The sequence below is a fragment of the Pezoporus wallicus genome, unplaced genomic scaffold (genome assembly GCF_028554395.1).
Source record: "Pezoporus wallicus isolate ANWC-B61680 ecotype Strahan unplaced genomic scaffold, APGP_CSIRO_Pwel_v1 contig_8705, whole genome shotgun sequence".
Classification (NCBI taxonomy): domain Eukaryota; kingdom Metazoa; phylum Chordata; class Aves; order Psittaciformes; family Psittacidae; genus Pezoporus; species Pezoporus wallicus.
In genome coordinates this window covers 3,742,501-3,760,980 of record NW_026638439.1, presented here as the reverse complement: position 1 = coordinate 3,760,980, position 18,480 = coordinate 3,742,501, and the positions used below count along the sequence as shown (strand labels likewise).

Below are 18,480 nucleotides of genomic sequence, written 5' to 3'. Positions count from 1 at the left end.
AATGAAGGACTGCTAGCTTAGGCCCAGGCTGAGAGCACAGAATAGCCTTGTGGCTTTTAGTTCAAGAATTAAAGGAAGATATTTGGTTTGGAAAACTTCTGGATCTGATGCTTGGTTGGAGGCCTGCTGGCTTGTACTGATGACAGGGTCTCTCCTGTGCTGTACGTGCTGGGAACAGCCCTGTGCTGTCAGCAGGGTGAGGGGTACTGACCCAGTGTCTGCATGGACTGGGTGCTCTCCAGAGATCCCTTCTAATCCCAACATTCTGTGAGCAGGTTCTGGAATATTTATTGTACTTGGACCTTACATGAAGGAGGTACAAAACGTGGTCAGTGCTGTGCAGGGACAGTTCTGCTTGTAGGCATTGCCACAGGCTTTGCTTGGGGGGTTTCTAGTCACCAGGCACAGGTTCTTACAGTTGCATAGCTGAGGCAGAAAATAGCCTTACCACTTGCACACCAAGCTGCTGCTTCCTGTCACAGCTTGGTTTTCAGTTGTGTGTGTGGGCAAGGTGCCTCATTTTTGTCCTCAACAAATGTGCTTTTAGATCCTTCCTTTCCCAGCCTGACTGGAAAACGAAAACCTTTAGAAACCTCAGCTTTGGCTGTGAATTCCTGTGCAGGAGTTGCCATAGCATTAGGATGTGTTTTTTTGCATGGTCTGCTGTTGGGGAAACACTGAGTTTTAGGCTGTGTGTTGGTCTGTAGCCATAAGTGTTTTGGTTTAGTTCTAATGATGCTGTTGCAGGTGGGAATTCACTTCTTGGGAAAGCAGAGGCAGGTGTGTTACTGAGTGGAAGCTGAAGAGCAATATGCTAGCTTAGACTTGCAACCAGCCTCTCTTTCACAGGGAAGCATCATTAGATCAGCATGATCAGTCCTGTAGCTCTCTTTGTGCCAATTTTACCTGCAGGGAGTGGCTGTCCCTTTTAATGATTCATTAGCTTGAACAACCTGCATCCCATGAATACAGCTGCCTGCGATGGATGGGGCGTGTGAGAGTTGCATGGCAGCTGGGATGCTAGAGAAAACTGATGTGCCAGGGAGGAGATGGTGTGGGGTGAGTTGGAGGCTGCTTTGGCAGGGGGTTCAGTGGGGCAGCCCCACATTGCTGCAGTGTTTGAAGGCAGTTAAGGGGTTCAGCCAGTGTGGTGATGTTGAAACCTGTAGTTTCAGGGAGGAGTGAGCAGAACCATTAGGAGTTACGGGTGATGTCCCCAGCGTCAGGGCTGCTTCCAGGGCTCCAGTGAGCAGGACTTTGCACCACAGCGTGCTCAATACCCAAAGAGCCCTAAAGCCAAGGCACAGAGGAGGCTCCTGTTCACACACCAGCACAGAGGCTCATGGGTGAGACTCGTGCCTGTATCTCCCTACATCAACTTGCTGCTGGGCTCCTCCCTCTGAAAGCCTCTGCATCCTGTCCCTGTGCTGACCCCAACCCCGCTGCCTCTCAGGTGTTTGATGTCCTCTGAATCAAGGGCTTGGGTTTTGGTTTTGTTTGATCTTTTGATTTCCTTTTGCAGGGTTAAAGGTGATGTTAATGAACGTGTCTCCCCGTTGTTCCCTTCCCGCATGTCGCTCTCGTACCCACTGTAGGCATGACGGCTATTCTGATGTCAGCCGCTGGACTCCCCGTGCACCTCACCTGTGTGCCGCAAGCTGCCAGCACCCATAAAGCCACTAAAAAACACAGCTCAGTTAAGGAGGGGAGGAAAGTGTCCAAGAAAGGTAGTTCCTGCTCAAAATCTGATATTTGCTTCCATCTCCTTCTCTTTATTATCTCTCTGCACTCGGTCTGCCTCCCTCCTTTCCTCTTGTCTCTTCCTCCCCAACCCTCGTGGCTCTTCTGATGTGACTGATGGTGTTTGTCAAGGGGAGAGGTAGGACGCTTCTCTGTGTGGTCTCAGGCTGTAAAAGATGATGATGTAGACCCAGTCCTATGGTAGCTCTGCTTGTTTCCATCAGTTATTGAAGCTGGAGCAGCCCACTTGCTCTCTGTGCATGCTGGTCTCCTGCAGTCTCCCCCATGGTCCTGCTACACCTCTTGGGGAGCTCCGGACATCCATGTACCAGGACTCACTGGTGGGACAAGTCTGGGAGCTGAAGGAGCATCAAGGAGAGCATTTAATCTATACCTGCTCCCAAAAGGCTTGCTTGTGAGCCACGCTTGTCACTGAGTCATGGGGTGAGAGGGATCTTCCAGACAAGCAGGACTGAGTCATACAGGGCTTGCACGGTTGGATTGCAGAGGACTTGTTCTCTGTCTGGAGTGGAACGGGCAGGAGCACTCCCAGGTGGATGGACTGGGTTACTCCAGCTCTCCTGCTGATCTGAGCCACCTCCAATGTAGGGCCTTCATTTCTCCTCTTCACATCTCACTGGCATCCTGCACCCTCACCCTTCCAGAGTCTGTGTCTGAGCCAGTTTAGAGTCTGACTGCCGTTTGTGTGTAGCATCCCTGGGACTCTGCAGGGGTAGGTGTGGATCCAGCCTGGTGTAGCTATAGAAGTTGTTTGCCAGCTCTGGCTTAGGTGTCCTTCCTAAGGTGCTTGCCCTTCAGATAAGTGAAGGGGGGGGACTAGAGTCTGGGGGGTGTTCAACATGGAGGTGCTTGTGTTGAAGAGAGGGAAGAGCCCTGAGGTGGAGGGGAAGAGGCTCCCTGCCTGTCTGGGGAGTTTGTTGGTGGCAGCATCTCTCTTCTTGGAGTCCATGAGGTCCAAACCCATCTGAAAGAAAGAGGGAGGGTGGTAGCAGGAGAAGTGAAATGTGGAGGGAGGAAATGCATTATGGAGAGAGCTGGGAGGAGGAGATGCGAACGCAAGAGCAAGTGTGGAGTAGGATGTGTGAGAGAGGGGGAGGAGAAAGCAGGGGGTGGCTGGAGAAGCAGCAAAGAACAGGAGGAGCAAATGAAATGGGAGGTGAAGAAGAGTGGAGGTGGGTGGCAGAGGGTGAGGATCTCACTCCAGAGCCAGCTGGTGAGGCAGTGGGGTAATGCAGCTCCTGGTGCTTCATTCCCAGCATGGGCAGCATCAGTGCAGCCCCTCTGCAGCAGGGATGAGGTAGGATACCCTGGAAACAGGGCCAAAATGGAGCTGTGGAGAGGCCAGACCCTACCACACAAGCATTGCCTTGTCCCTGTCACTGGAGGAGCACAAAAAGGAGATGTTGGTACCTTGCTGGTGGTTAATTGCCTCAAACTGGCTGTGTGTAGGGCAAGGTGTGCCCATAGGCACACAGCCCTGCATCCCCTCATCCTGGGGTCTGTTGGTACAGGGCTCTGCACTGCTCACAGCATCCAGCCCCTTCTTGGCATGGAGGAGATGCAGGTGCAAGCAACCAGGATGCTTGTAGGAGTGTGATGCTAATGGGAGGATGTCTTGCAGCTTCTGAGTGAGATGGGGAGAGCAGCTCTACAGAGCATGGAACTGGGAGGATGGGACATGGTGGGTGAGAGCAGCACACACCACGTTAGGAACCCGTGTGAGGAGCAGAGGGGTGGCTGTGGCTGTGCTGGGTGTTACACAGCCCATCAGCAACACCTTTACCTCCATGAGATGGGGGTTCCTCAGTGCTTGCAGTAGCACACACGTGTTGCCTGCTGGGGCAGGTGAGCTGCACCTTGGGCATCGGCTGGGTGTGCTGGGGCAGTGCTGGCATCAGCCTTGGTTCCACTGCCAGCATCCTGCCAGCTCACCAATGCCACCTGCTGGGCCTGGGACAGGGCACCAGCTCCTTCTCCTGTCTGGCACGGCAGGATTTGTCCCTCCTGCAGAGAGGAGACTGCCAGCTCTGCCCTTTCCAGCACTGACCTTTCAGGGCTGCCTTTGCAGGGGTTGGGTTGCTAAAATCCAATGATTGGGTTGCTAAACGATGCTAAAATCCAATGATTTGGATTGCTAAAATCCCCCTGCTCGTTACAGAAAGCAGGATGCCCTTTGCTGGGTGGGGATACCAGTCCTGACTCTGCATGACTCAGGTTGAAGAGGGTGCTCAGTCCTTCCTAGGAACAAGTTGTGTTTGTACAACCCTCCTCTGGGATGAGGAACATTGTTCTGCAGTACAAATACTGAGCCTGACTCTTGGCCAGACTGTTCTGTTTCTCTTTACAGACCCTGAGGCTGCCAACAGGCAGAGATGGGCCCTTTTTGTGCCCTGAGTTTCTGCATTGTGTATCCTTTCCCTCCCACATCCCTCTGGGGTTTTCTGTGATGAGTTGTGAACCAGGAGCAGCCCCATCGGTGTGCTCAGTACAGCCAGAATAGGTGGGTGCTGGGTGCAGTGCACCCCTCTGAGCCCCTCCGGGTGCTGCAGCCCCTGGTGCCACACAGGCAGCATGGATGGAATAGCAGCCAGCTCAGTGCACAGCTGAGCTTGTTAAACAAAGGCGCTAATTAGGCAGGCCACGTTAATTAGCACCGTTGGTGTTCTGGCACTGATGTCTGCACTGTGGGTGCTGCAGGGCTCTGGGCAGGCTGCTGTGGGTGCTGGCGCACAGCCTGGTGGTGTCTGCCATCCTGATGGATCAGCGCTGCCTTCCCGCTGGCTGCCATGGAGCTGTGCTTCCTCTGGCTCCTTCTGCATTGCTGCCTTGTGCTGGGGATGCTGATGGTGTGCCTGGGGAGGGAGCTGCTTGGCTGGCTCTCTCCAAACTCTGCCGTGCTGCTCGGGTGTGGAGCTGAGCACTGCAGGGCTCCTCTCCTTCCCAGGGCCACGGTTGGGCTTGATCTTAAAGGTCTTCTCCAACCTGGTTGATTCTGTGGAGGGATTGAAGGAAGAAGGGGTTGGTTTGGGTCTGGTATGCGCTTCTTGGTCGGTGATATCGCTTCTCCCCTGGCTTGGGGCCTGCAGTGGCACGGAGTGCTGTGGTACAGAGGGGAGAGATGAGCACTCATCCTTCCCTGCCATGCAGGATGGGATCTGCCTAGGCAAGGGGAGTAGGCCCAGCTGATTCTGATTGCTCCCTGTACGTCCAGCTGTCTGCAGCTGGTGTGCAGACTGTGCCAGTGCCTATGGAATGGGTGGGAATGGGGCAACCCTTGGAGGCTGGGAGCTCGCTGCTCCCGTAGGGGACCATCGGCAATAGCAGGGATGCTCTGTGCCACAACCAGGCAGCCTGGTTGCTTGGTTATCCTGCTGGAATGTGAAATGGGGAGAAACCTCAAATCTCCTCTGGCCTTCCTGATCCCTGGGAAGTTGGGGCCAGTAGATCCAGCTTTTCCAAGTCCAGAGGGCAGAGGTAATCAGGGTTGGGTGATTATCCATGACAATGACTAGAAGCATCCTTTGTCTGGCCTGCAGAGGGTACCAAAGAAAGCCTGCTGCTAACCATATGGCTCACTTTGGGATACAGAAGGAGGCATGTTACTGCTGCAAGCACTTGGTTGCCAAGCAAGGATTCAAAACACATCTGTTAAATGTTGCCTATGGAAAGCCCTTGCTTCAACAGGAAACTTTTTAATGCTTCCCCTTCCTCCCTGTAGTTAAAGAAGTTATTCCTCTTTTTGTGAATGGAAGGATGGCAAAAGCTCTTACACATCCTGGATACATCAATAGCACAGGATTAGGCCAGCTGGTGGTAAACAGGACTGGTCAGTTCTGCTATTTTCAATTGCTATTGAATCCAGGAAACCCTGGGCACTGAACAGGCTTTGATCCCAAGGGATGGCTAGAACAAAGATTTGGAGACAGACACTTTGATGGAGCAAATGGTCCAGTAAGGAATTGATTCATGCACTGGAGCACATGTGGCTAGTGCCTTGGAGGGTGCTGTATCTCACAGATGCTTTCTAGCTCCCTGTGCTGCTGGGATCTGGTCTGCCCAGGGAAAAGCCTCTCTGCAGAGCCAGTGGAGGCTGTGTGGGCTTTGCTGCCCTTGCTGAAGCCAAGTTCTCAGCATCAAGAGGCTTCCTTGGGAACAGGCATTCAGATACTTACAGCTGGGCACAGATTCTCCTCAAGCATCTGAACTCCTTTTCCCTGTGCAGACAGCCTTGGTGGAGCTAAATGCCCCACAGCATCATCACTTCAAAGTGACAGGAGCAGGTCAGAGATGCCCCAGTGCAAACCCATCAGACATGGGGTTTCCTAAGGATGGCTGAGGGCTGCATCACTCTCCTCTGCGTGTCTTCATCCCAGTGCCAACTGGTGAGGTGCTGTGATGCCATTTGCTTTGCCTGAAATCCCTGTTGTACCCCACAAGAGCTTTCTTGGCCTCACTCTTACCCAGCTCTGCCCCAGGGCTTTCATCTCCTTTCGCTGGTTTGATTTGGATGAGGCTGACCAGTTCTTGGGCAGATCATTCTGTTTCTCCGAGCTGCTGCAGAGGAAGGGAAGTCAGCAGCAAGAGGAATGCACAGCAGGGGCTGCAGGGAAGGAGCATCCTGATGGAGGTGAACTGCTCTAAAGCTGCTCAGATCTGTGCAGCTGGGAGTGTTGTGCCAAGTCCAGGGCAGGCATTGCTCTGGTGTAGTTCATCCTCTCTGCTTGCTGCCTTCACCTTCTCTGTGCAGCTTCTTGGCACTGCTGTCCTCAGCCTATTGCTAGAGGAGACAAGAAGGTCACTTCAGAAAGAGCTGACTGGAAAGCCACGGTTCAAGTGGAGAAGGACCTGGCAAGCTGCACAGGATCCTCGGGAATGAGGCTGTGGTTGTTGCCATCGGATACTCATGGAAGCAGATGGATTTATGGCAGGTAGCAGTTGGCCCTGCTCACGTGGTCCTCTCCAAAACCTGCAGAGAAGGAGAAACTGAAGCCTCCATCTCCCCTGTAACCATGAAGGGCTCTTGTGACTGCAAACCAGAGCCTGGTTCCAGCTGCCACATGTGGAAAGTGCCACCCTGTAGTGGGGACATCACCTGGGAGCTTGAAGGGCTTCAGGCACAGTAAGCACCAAGCTGAACTCTGACCATGACCTGAGGTTCAGACTGATCACATCTCATAACTTATTCCTGCTGCCAGCTCTTGATCTGCTGTGTGTGAGCAAGATCTCAGCAGAGAGTATTCCTGGACCCATTTTTCTCCATTGGGAAAGACAAGACCAGGAGCTGTGTTCCCTGTGAGGTCTGGTGATGAGGCCTTGAAATAGCTCCTGGCAGTGCTGAGCTCTTGCCCTGAGAGCCGGAAGGCTGAGGCTTGCCCAGGCTCCTGTTTGTCTCCTGCTCTTTCTTGTATCAGTTCTTGGAAGTGCTTTTCCAGGAGGTCTTGGCATGCTCCTGAAGTGGAGAACACCCGCTTCCGTGTGGATCTTTGGCTTAATGCTTATTGTATTCTGTTACCACCTTCCTGGTAAGGGTCTCCAGAGGGTGATCCTCACATCCCTGCTCTGCCTGAGATGCTGAGCATCTCCTCTCCTGCCCAGCACCAACCTTCAGAGGGAGCATCCCTTCACCTCCTGAGCTCCTTTTCTTGCTCCGTGTGCTCAGTCATCCCCTTGTCCTGCAGCTGCTGCCAGAAGTCATGCCTTTGAGGATGGCCTGGAATCCTGTCTGAAGACAGCTCACCTGAATGGCTCTCATTTAGGGAAGGCCAGCTCCCAGTCCATCCGTCTGCCTTACCTAACTGGTTTTCCACCCACATCAGTGCCCTGCCTCACTCTTCTATTGCCCCAAGCTAGTTTGTCTGCAGTGAGGAGGCATCTTTCCCCTGGTTGCATCTCCCCAGCTCTCTGTGCTGCAGGGTGGCCTTGTGCTCTCTCTTGTGGGGCCCTCATAGCACAAGCTGCTTCTGGCTGTCACAGATCTGCTGTCATACAGGTCTTTGCCTGTTTAATGACACCCATGGCATGTGAGCTGTGCTTCCCTTCTGCTTCACCGTGTTTGCCTCCACCACAAGAAGTGGTTATCCATCAAATAGCACCCACACCTTCCTGCTGGTGACAGACATTGCTTTCCTGGGGGAGCAGAGCAGCTCAGTGGTGGCTCCAGTGTAGCCATCTCTTGATGCACAGCTCTTTCAACCACAGAGTCAATGCTTGGGAACACTCCATCTTCTTTGAAAGCACCGAAGTGGATGGGGAGAGCTGAAGATGCCTGTTGTGCAGGTACACCCACAGCCTGACTGTTGCATGGGGTGATGCTCTGTGTCCGTCTGGGAGCGTGGAGTTTGGAGTACCAGCACTCTCTGTGCTAAAGCACATGTTCTGCTTGAAGCTGCTGTGCTAACACTGATGTTCTACAGTGGCTTAGAGACCAACTTGAGAGCAAAGCTCTCTGGAGTACAACTCCCTTGTGAGGGGTGTTGGGTGCAGGTATTTGTGTCTGGCTGCTGCTAGCACTTCCTTTGCTCCCTGCTCTCCATCCTGGTGCTGGCTGGCCAGGATGGAGAACAGAGAAGGACCCTTGCCAGCCTGTCCATCACTGCTTTTCCCCCTAGAAGTAGATGCGGGAAGGAAGAGCGAGATTCCCCCCGGAGCCAAGTGACAGGTCTCTTTTTGCCTCCTGTTATGTGGAGCCATCAAGTCACTTGTGCTCATGTTTCCTTTCCTAGGCTGGTGGAGGAGCCTGGCAGCCTCCGTGACGGGCCTGATGACCGGTAAGGTGCTCCCCTCCGGGGCCGGGTGCCGTGCGGAGGCACGCGATGCTCGCTGCCTTAGGACAAGCCTTGTGGGGCAGCTCCAGGAGGATGGGCTGGGAGTCGAGGTGTTTGCTTGTGCTCTCAGTGGGAACTTGCTCTGGGTGTTGTGTCGTGTGGGTTGTTAATCCTGTAATGGCTCCAAAGGGACTGAGGGGGCTGCTTGGGTGCCTGTGCCTGAACGGATAGGAAAATGTGACTGTATCAGTGTCCTGTGCTGCAAGTAGGTACCTCTTAGAAGGCTGGTTTGATTTACATCCCTGTGACTTGCACTGTGTCTTGCTGGAGACGAGTGTGTAGAAGCTCAAGAGAAAGGGAACTGTTGTGTGTTCTGCCATGCCCTAAACAGGGCATGATGCTTAGTGTGTTGCTGGGTGTCCTGGTCAGGAGCCAGCTGGGGTGATGTGGGGATGCCTGTTCTCCTGTGACAACACAGGGGGTGTAATCCTCTCTCCCACTGAGACCATAGTGGCCTTGGGTTGAGTTTGGTCCTAGCTGGCCTCTGGTGTGCACAAAGAAAGCCCAGCTGGGACCTGGCTGGCATCATATGGGGGATGTGGAGAGACCTGGAGCACAGGGCACCAACAGGGCCTGTGGGATCTCCCATCAGCAGCACTCATGGTCCTAGCAATGGCCATTTCTGACAGCAAAGCCTTTGTGGGGCTTGCTGGGATCAGTTGGAGCAGCCTCTTCTTCCCCTCTAACCCTGACCTCTCTCCTTGGCATCCTGGCCAGTGACTTGCTTGTCTCCCTTCTCTCTGGTTCACCCTGCACATTGTGCCCATCATATCTCGTGCCACGTCTGATTTCTCTTCCTCTCTCTTTCTTCTCTCTCTCCTTGTGCAGCGACACCAACTGAGCCAGAAGCAGTGGTGAAGAAGTACCTGGAAGAGCTGAAGGGCTCTCCTGCTGATGAGGTGAGAGGGCAGTGAAGCAAACCCAGCTTGCCCAGTGGCCTCTTCACTGGGGTGCTGTGCAGACCGTAGCAATGCATGAGGATCCTCCTTTGGGCATCCTGTGTGCTAGATGCTACTGCTTGCAGTGGCCCTGTTGGCACGACATGGAAAAGCTTCAGCACTGCCTGGAGCCCACATGTGGTAACTGGTGACCTGTTAGGGGACCTTGATGGAGAAAGCATGGTGTGGGTTGAAGAGCTAAACCTGGCAATGCCTCCCCATTTCCTTTGGAGATGACTGCAGGGCCTGAGGTAGAGGAAGGAGTTTTGGGCTCTTCTCAGTGCTCAGAGATCAAACCCCTGCACTGGAGCTGCTCTGGAGAGGAGCAGGACATCCCTTTACTCAGTTCCCACTCATCCCCTATGCCTGGTGGCAGCTCTCTTCCTGTGCTGTCCAGGGGGTGACGGAGCAGGGCAATACCAGCCAGAGGAGGAAACCTATCTCTGTGCCCTTAAACCTCAAATGGGAGGGTTCAAGTTGAAGGCACATCCTCCTGCAGCATCTCCTTTATCCCTTCCTTGGTGGGTCAGTCATGATGCGCCTGAGCTCGCACTACACAGTGGTTTTCTCCTTGCTGTCAGGACTGCATCATCTGCATGGAGAAGCTGTCCTCCCCCTCAGGTTACGCCGATGCCTGCGAGTGCAGCACAATCAAGCCAGAGACTGTTGGTCGCCTGACAAGCTGCCAGCACTCCTTCCACATGCTCTGCATGCTGGCCATGTATTCCAATGGGAACAAGGTACCAAGCTGGCTTCTCCCCACCACATCCCCTGTGTCTGGGTGATGGCTGTGGAGCTCTGATGCCTGCTTGTCTCTCCTCACAGGATGGCAGCTTGCAGTGTCCCTCTTGTAAAACCATCTATGGGGAGAAAACCGGTACTCAGCCCAAAGGGAAGATGGAGGTGTCCACGTTTCCTCAGTCCCTCCCTGGCCACAGGGACTGTGGGACCATCCAGATTGTATATCACATCAGCAGAGGCATTCAGGTGAGTGCACGGCCCTGCTGGGTGGCATGGGCTATGTGAGAGCCTCCCAGTGAAGCATTGGGTCCCAGTGCAGCACCTGCTGGAGCCCATCACTGAGCAGCCCAAGGTGCCAGCAGCTGCACTGGCTGTTCTTCAACCTATGGGTGACTTGGAAGGTCTTTACCTACTTTGAGAGTGGCTCCAGGGTCTACAAGAGCCTTTCACCTCTTGTAAAGACTGCTGCCTGTGTGAAGCAGGGAGGAGACCCAGCCTGTGCTCACAAGGTGGGAGAGATCCCAAGGTCTGGTTTTACAACCCCCATCTCTGGATTTGGTGGTTGCAATGAGCCTGCAAAGGTTTGAGCTGGGTGGGTTACTTAGGGGGTCAGCAAACCACATGGAAAGAACTCTAGTTTGGGGCTTTCTTCCCACCAGAACTGGGGCAATCTGAAGGCTATCCCAGCATCTCCTCAAGGAGATGCTTTGTGTCCCAGTACAAGATTGCCCTTGGAGGACCCATGTCCCATAAAAACAAGTCGAATCTCATACTCATCATCAGTAATCCCTTGCTCCTTTTACATGGAAGTGCCGGTTTGAGGTGTGCCTATGTCAAATCCTTCTGCTCATCCTAAATCCAACTCGTGAAGATGGATGTATCCGTGCCAAATGTGTCTTATCTATTGCAGGGCCCTGAGCACCCCAACCCTGGGATGCCGTACACAGCAAGAGGCTTTCCTCGCTACTGTTACCTGCCAGACAACGAGAAGGGCAGGAAGGTGAGGAGTTACACCCTGATAACATGGCCCTTCTCACCTTGTCTCTTGGCCCAGGCTTGGTGCATCAGCACGACAGGGTCGCTTGGGGAGCTGTCCTCATGATGCTAACCAGCTCTTCTTGGTAGCTGTCCTCACTGTTTGTTCCTTATGTGTTTGTAATCCCTCTATTCCCATGCTGCTGTCTGACTGTGAAGACTTGTTCTCCCTCATCCCTTTACTAAACAAAATCCCATCTGGTCCTTTGGGAAGACACTCCTGGCCTCTCTTGGGCTGTGCAGTTAGAAGGGTTTGCACTGTATGGCTCTTCCCATCCCCATGTCCTCTGGGTGGTGGGGTTTGTCCCACCTTGTGCCAGTGAACTCCTGGAAGACCAGCACGTGTAGGGAATGGTCCTTTCCACTGGGACACCACAGGGGTGACTGGGAGGTGAAGGAGATCCCTTCTGATGCCGGGATCTTTGCCTTCCTCCTGAAGCAGGGATTTAGGTTGCCAAGCTAACGGCAAGCTGCTCGCATGGCTCAAGTCTCCCACCCGCTGAAGCTTTGGCTTCTCCCTTCCCACCTCTAGGTCCTGGAGCTCCTGAGGGTGGCCTGGAAGCGCCGCCTCATTTTCACAGTGGGCACCTCCAGCACCACGGGTGAGAGCAACACCGTGGTATGGAACGAGATCCACCACAAGACTGAGATGGACACAAACCTCAGTGGCCACGGCTACCCAGACCCCAACTACCTGGACAACGTGCTGGCAGAGCTGGCTGCACAAGGTGTCACTGAGGACTGCCTGAGACAATGAACTGGGGGGGGGACACGACCTGGCTGTGCCACCTCGTGCACTTATTCCTGTTGCCTTAAGTTCCTGCCCGTCCCACTGAGCAATAACTGCACTGCAGGAGCTCTGCCGGCTCCTGCGGTCTCCTTTTGGGCTGAGGGAGGGGTATTTTTGTAGAAACTGCACTTGTGTCTCTGTGTGGGGTGGATGGGGACAGCCAGGATGGGCTGGGGCAATGGGCATGAGGTGATGGAGCCCCTTGTGAAGGCAGGAGCTCACCCTGGTGCTGGCTGGGGCCAGGGTGGGGATAGGGGAGCATCTTGCTCCCGTTAAACCACCTGGAAAGCAAATAATGGCCTCCCTTGCTCACAGCAGCTCCCTGTCTGTGGGGCACCTCTGAGGGTGAAGCCTCCTGCCCCTGTGCCAGCTCGGTTGTAATAAAAGACTTCATTTCCACAGCCAGTCCTTGCTTTCCCTTCAAGCTACCTGGGGGCTTGGGCTGCCTCCCCTCTTGGTGGCTCTCTAGGGGACCAGGCTGCTCCCTGGATCCGGGGACACTCAATCCAGCCAGGGGAAAGGGGGGAAGGCTCAGCCCTGCTGGGGCAGGGTTTGGATGCAGGGAGGAGGCTGCTGTGCTTTGTGTGCTGCAGGGACTGCTGGTGCCACCATGTGGTGACGGCCCCCTTCCTCTGCTGCCGTGGCAGGGATGAAAGAGGGATGGCAGGGATGCTTTCCAGCAGGAGCATGCTCCTGCACCATCAGCTCTGGCTATTCCAAAGGGGATGTTGCCTCAGTCCTGGTGGCTTTGCTGCGTGCTGTCACCTGGTAGCTGGAGCATATCTAAGAGCTGTTTCTGGCCACCAGCCCCACATCAAATCCCTTTGGCACATCAGAGGCCTTGGTGCATTTGCCATCTTGCCCGCTTCATGGGAGAGCAGGGATGTGGTGGTGCTTCATGGTAGCTCTGTCTTGTCCTCCTGCAACCAGCATGTCCTGGTCATGCCAATACAAAACCAAGGGGGGTTTGGAGCTGTCAAGGGCTGGGTCTGTCCCTGTTGTTCATCTTGTACTTGCAGTCTCCTGCTTCCCCTCTGTCAAAGGCTTTAGGGAGAAAACCCTTAGCCCTCTGGTGCAGTTCAGGGATGCTGCAAGGACGGAAGCTCCTGGAGCAGCAGGTGGGTGCCTGCGTGCTCCTGCTCTCTACCCCAATGGGCTCTGCCTGCTCCTCTCCTGCCCTGATTGCGGAAGGGAGAGGTTTCGAGTGCAGACTTCAGCTTTTTTTCCACCCTCAGCTCCAAACTGCAGTGGAAACGGAGCAGAGCTTGCTCAGCCCTGCACAGAGCCAGAATTTCCTGCTCCCTGTGCCCAGGGCAGCTCCTGCAGGTGCTGCGGTGTGAATCAGCTGGAGCCTCCCTGCCGCTGGGCTGGTCGGGCTCTGCTGCTGTCACGATAGGAGCGAGGCATCTCCTAAAGCCCTTCCCATGTCCAGGGTGCTCTTAGACCCTCTGATGAGGAGGTACAAGTGGTGAAGGGGTGGAAAGCAGCAGAGCCCAGGGACCACGGTGGGGAGATGCTTCAGAGCTGGTCCCTGCTGTACCCTAGGGCAGCATCTGGTAGAAGAAGACTGCAGGGCCCCCGTGCCTTGGAGCTGGAGGGGACAGAGCCTGAATCAAGTGCTTCTGATGCTACCAGACAAGTCTGACTGTGCTGGGTGTGAGCCAAGCCTTGACCCCACAGGAATGCTGGTACCAGCACTGAAACTGTGACTCACGGTCCCCCTGCGTCACACCCGGAGAGCAACAGGGGGGACCAAGGGGGCAGATTGGGGCTGGCACATCCCCATGGGCATCTGCTGCCAGAGGGGACCTTGAGGCAGGAAGATGGGGAATGAGGCAGGGATTGGAAGAGGGAGGAGGGATGAGGGCTGCAGCTGGATGCTGTAATCTTTGGATGCCCCATTTCCACTTAATCCGAAGGCTTTGTCCCAGCCCCTTTGGGAAGGGGGGGGGAATCCCTTCCCACACAGCCACTGCCCTTGGCAAACACCAGAGAAGGAGCACTTACACCCTCTGCAGTGGGAGCAAGTGGGGGGAGAATGGGGAGGGCTCTGGGCCAGCCCCGTTGTAGGGTCACGGGTCCTGTCCCAGGGGATCAAGGTGCTCTTCCCCAGCACTGGATGGAAGGGGCAGTGTCAGTGTGGGGTGCCCCTGGCACGGGGTGGGACAGCTCAGCCCTGCACATGGGTGGGTTGGGTGAGCTCAGGGTGTGATGGCTCCCGAGCACTCCCTTGCCCTTGGCCAAGGCTGCCTGCACCCGGAGCCAGCAGGCACATCCCTCACGCTCAATGGGCAGGAGGCATGCACAGGGTGCCAGGGCTCGGTGTGGGAGCAGGGCGACTGCTACGGCTGCATCTATGGCCACAACCATCCTTGAACACGGCTCCGGTGCCTCCTTCCTACCTCTGTTTCTCTTTGAAATAGAATCACAGAATGGGTTGGGTTGGAAAGGAGCTTCAAGCTCATCCAGTTCCAACCCCTGCCATGGGCATGGACACCTCACCCTAAACCATGGCACCCAAGGCTCTGCCCAACCTGGCCTTGAACACTGCCAGGGATGGAGCATTCACCACTTCTCTGGGCACCCTGTGCCAGGGCCTCAGCACCCTCACAGGGAAGAACTTGCTCCTTATCTCCAACCTAAACTTCCCCTGTTCCAGTTTGAACCCATCACCCCTTGTCCTATCACTACAGTCCCTGATGAAGATCCTTCCCCAGCATCCTTGTAGTCCCCTTCAGACACTGGAAGCTGCTCTCAGGTCTTCATCAGCTTCTCTTCTCTAGCCCCAGTGTTCTCAGCCTGGCTCCGTATGAGAGCTGCTCCAGCCCCTGAGCATCCTCCTCTGGACTTGCTCCATCAGCTCCATGTCCTTATGCTGGAAGCACCAGAACTGCACACAATGCAGGCAGGATCTCACATCGTTGCCTCTGCCCCCCATCCTCACAGCGCTCCCTGGTGCCTCGGCTCCGGTGTCCATCGGGATGGCTCCGGAGGGGTTTGGTCCCCGGTGACCCGGGTGGTGCAACCGTTTCCCCTTTGCCGCGGGGTCCGGTGGGGCCGGCAGAGCTGGTGCAGGAATGCTGCTGCGCTGGGAGGGCCCAGCTCCAGGGGCAGCTCATCCCCTCCACACCGGGACACAGTGAGCAGAGCCGGGACCACGCCATGGAGCTGCTGCTGCTGCTGCTGGTGCTGGCTGGGACGGGCACAGCCACGGGCCTGGGTGACTGCTTTGGGGACAGGGGCTCGGAGGGCTTCAAGGGTTCCCTATGGGTCTGTGTGCCGGGGAGGGGGTTATGGGCTGGGCACGGCTGGGGATGCTCATGAGGATGCAGGATGGGGTCAGCACTTGCTCAGTGCCCGCTCCCGCAGCCCTGCTGCCCTACGTGCCCCACGTACCCACCGCGGCCCTGCCGGGGAAGCTCACGGCCACCACCTTCGCTCTGGAGAGACCCTGCTGCATCTTCGACCACGAGGCCAACGCTCCCGATGCCGTGTGGCTGGTGGTGGCGTTCGCCAACGGTGAGTCCCGCTGCACCAGCACGCGCTCCCTCCCCATGGGGATACGGGGACCCTCACCCCCATGGGTGTTGTGCAGCCTCGGGCGCCTTCAGGAACCCCCTGTCCCGTGCTGATGTGCCCCTGTACGAGCGGCTGCCCACGGCGCACTCCTACATGACGCTGGAGACCCCAATCCATGCCTTCGCCTGCTCAGCACCGAGCCCGGCCCCACTGCGCGTTGGGGGGGACACAGCATGCGAGGGACAGGAGCCCTGCAATGGGCCCCTGCCCTCCCCCGGGCCATACAGGTGAGGCTGGCAGGATGGGACCCCTAAATCCCACCCCGGGTAATTCCAGACTGGATTCAGGGGGTTGGAACTGGATGAACTTAAGGTCTCTTCCACCCCAAACCATCCTGTGATTCCATGATTCTATGTGCACATCCCACCCCTGGTGTCACCACCGCTCCCATCCCACAGGGTGAAGTTCCTGGTGATGGGCTGCCAGGGCCCCAGAGCAGAGACAAGGTGGTCTGAGCCCATCCTCCTTCGCAGAGGTACCAGTGGCACTGCTGCCCCACAGCATCAGCCCTATGCCATCACCCCAAAGCTTGTCCCTCCCCTTCCCATCGCACCATCCCTGTTACCCCTCATCCCATCTCTTTCCAGCCAGCAGCCTGAGCACCATCGACCCCGTGCCCCTGCACCGCAGCAGCGCCGTGGTGGTCATCACCTCCATCCTCGCCAGCCTGGGGGCCGTGCTGGCCGCCGCGGTGCTCGGTGCCGTGGGGTACGGGTCTGGATGGGGACTTGTCCATGGGGATCCCGAGGGGACACCGCCTCCTCAGCCCCATCAGCAGAGAGATGGGGTTAACCTTTAAAGAGCCTTGATTTACTTGAACTGGGGGGGGGGCTGCCATAGCCATAGCTTGCTGAGGAGAAAGGGCCCCCGGCTGATGGTTGGAGTTGGGGGAAGCCAGCACAGCCCCCCAGACCCCACTTGACACCTCTGCTCCTCTCCCCTGCAGCGCCAAGGCGTGGGGGTCCCTGCACCGCCGGGATTCAGGGACCAGCACCCACAGATCCTACAGGACCCATCACATCCCCCCAGCGCTATCCCGGCCCCCCGGATGCCGCTGCAGCCCCCCGGGGCTGTGCTGCTTTGCCCCCCGGCCCCCTGCTCCGTGTCCTGCCGAGTAAACTCTCACTTCACACCCGCATTGCCTCCTCCTCTGCGGCCAAGGGAGGATGCTTCGGGGCGCCGGGTCCCCCCAAAACCCACCCGTGGGCGGGGTTGGTGGCACTTGGTGTTGGGGTGGGGGGGGTGCTGTGTCACTCGTGCCGTGAGCGCGGCTGTTCTCAGCTCGCCCGCCGGCGGGCGCTCACATCCAGGGGATGCTCCCTGGGGAAACGGGCTGGACCAGTTCGCCACGGGGCTGTGGCCAGCGCTGGAATGCGGGTGGTTGGGGCCGCAGGCGGGTCTGGTGGGGACACGGAGCTCACCCGCCCGCATTGCCGCCCTCGGCACCCAGGAGCCCGCACGATGCTCCCGCTGCTCCTCCTGCTCCTGGTGCCGGCCCGCGGGCAGGGTGAGTCGGACAGCGGGGATGGGATGGGATGGGGCGGAGCGGAGCAGGATCGGGTCCTCAGTCTCCTGCTTGCAGGGGTCCCCTGTGCGCAGCACCAGGATCCCCGCTGGACCCGGAGGTGCGGAGCAGCTGATGCCCCCCTATTCTGAGTGCCACCTCCAGTGTCCCTGGTGCCACCTGGGGTCTGCCCAGTGTGGGGTCCTCTGGGTGGGGGGGGTCTTTGCTCCCTCTTTTCATGTGTCTGAGCCCAAAATGAGGGATGGGAGAGGAGGAGGCGGGGGGGCACTGCCGGGTTCAAAGGGACAGCTCCCTCTGTCCCTGTGCCCCTGTGAGGGCCCGCACCCTGCGCTGCACCCACCCGCCTTGTCTCCTCCCGCAGACCCGAAGCTGTACACCCCGGCCCTGTCCAACCTGGCCCTGGGGGGGCTCACGACCGCCTCCACCTTCGTGCTGGACCAGCCCCGCTGCGTCTTCCCCGACTCGCTGAGCGACGCCGTCATCTGGCTGGTGGTGGCGGCCGACCCGCAGGGTGCGCAGGGGTCCTGGGGGTGCGCGCAGGGCTCCTCCCGTGCACCCCGCGGTCCCTCCTCATCCCATCCCCATCCCTGCAGGCGTACTCAGCTTCAACAACACCCTGGAGCCGGGGTCCCCGACCAGTGCGTACCAGCTCTTCCCGGGCAGCACCTCTGCCTACATGACCCTCAACACCACCCTCCTCAACTACCCGTGCCCCAAAGCCGATGGGGAGATCGCGGTGCTGCGCGTCGGCAGCGAGACCAGCTGCCAAAGGGATAGCACCAGACCCACCTGCAATGGCCCCCTGCCCGGCCCCGGGCCGTACCGGTATACCCATCCCCATAGCCTGCTCATGGGGACAGCCCCCCCCCCCCCCCCCCGGGGGCTGCTGGCAGCCCCCTGAATCACATCCACCCTCCCATCCCATCCCAGGGTGAAGTTTGTCGCCTGGGATAACTCCGGTCCTGTGGCTGAGACAAAGTGGTCAGAGCCTATCCCCCTGAGGACAGGTACCAGGGGGTTCATCCTGCCCCTTGCACCCATCCCACATCCCTCGGGTTGGGGGGCACAGGGTGGTCCGGGGGGGAGGCTGGATGCTGAGCACCAGCATCTCGGGGTTCAGCTCTCCTGCGAGCAGCGGGGGGAAACTGAGGCAGGGCACTGCCTGATGGCACCGTGCGGGGGCACATCGTGTCTGCACGGTGCAGTCGCACACCGGTTGCCCACAAACACACCGGGGTGCGCATCCTGCTCCCTCCCCAGCCACGCCATGGAACAACAACCCCCGGG

At 57.2% G+C, this 18,480-nt stretch overlaps 2 protein-coding genes across 6 annotated transcripts in view; both read left to right on the top strand.

Annotated features, from left to right (window-relative positions):
• Positions 1 to 12,062, top strand: part of DTX2 (deltex E3 ubiquitin ligase 2) — a 36,700-nt gene extending 24,638 nt beyond the window's left edge. For 2 of the 5 annotated variants that reach the window (XM_057410793.1, XM_057410792.1), the window contains exons 5-11: positions 1,596 to 1,727; positions 8,484 to 8,528; positions 9,414 to 9,484; positions 10,105 to 10,263; positions 10,349 to 10,510; positions 11,175 to 11,264; positions 11,832 to 12,062. In XM_057410793.1, the coding sequence (XP_057266776.1) occupies positions 1,596 to 1,727; positions 8,484 to 8,528; positions 9,414 to 9,484; positions 10,105 to 10,263; positions 10,349 to 10,510; positions 11,175 to 11,264; positions 11,832 to 12,056 (884 nt within the window). In that variant the 3' untranslated portion in view covers positions 12,057 to 12,062. The remainder of the gene's footprint in view (positions 1 to 1,595; positions 1,728 to 8,483; positions 8,529 to 9,413; positions 9,485 to 10,104; positions 10,264 to 10,348; positions 10,511 to 11,174; positions 11,265 to 11,831) is intronic. The other 3 variants (XM_057410795.1, XM_057410794.1, XM_057410797.1) reach the window with 3 other exon arrangements.
• A 4,927-nt stretch (positions 12,063 to 16,989) lies between these two features.
• Positions 16,990 to 18,480, top strand: part of LOC130599885 (uroplakin-3b-like protein 1) — a 1,906-nt gene continuing 415 nt past the window's right edge. The window contains exons 1-5 of the mRNA XM_057410688.1: positions 16,990 to 17,175; positions 17,555 to 17,704; positions 17,787 to 18,018; positions 18,124 to 18,200; positions 18,454 to 18,480. The exon at positions 18,454 to 18,480 is cut by the window's right edge and continues 103 nt beyond it. Coding sequence (XP_057266671.1) covers positions 17,040 to 17,175; positions 17,555 to 17,704; positions 17,787 to 18,018; positions 18,124 to 18,200; positions 18,454 to 18,480 — 622 coding nt within the window. The 5' untranslated portion in view covers positions 16,990 to 17,039. The remainder of the gene's footprint in view (positions 17,176 to 17,554; positions 17,705 to 17,786; positions 18,019 to 18,123; positions 18,201 to 18,453) is intronic.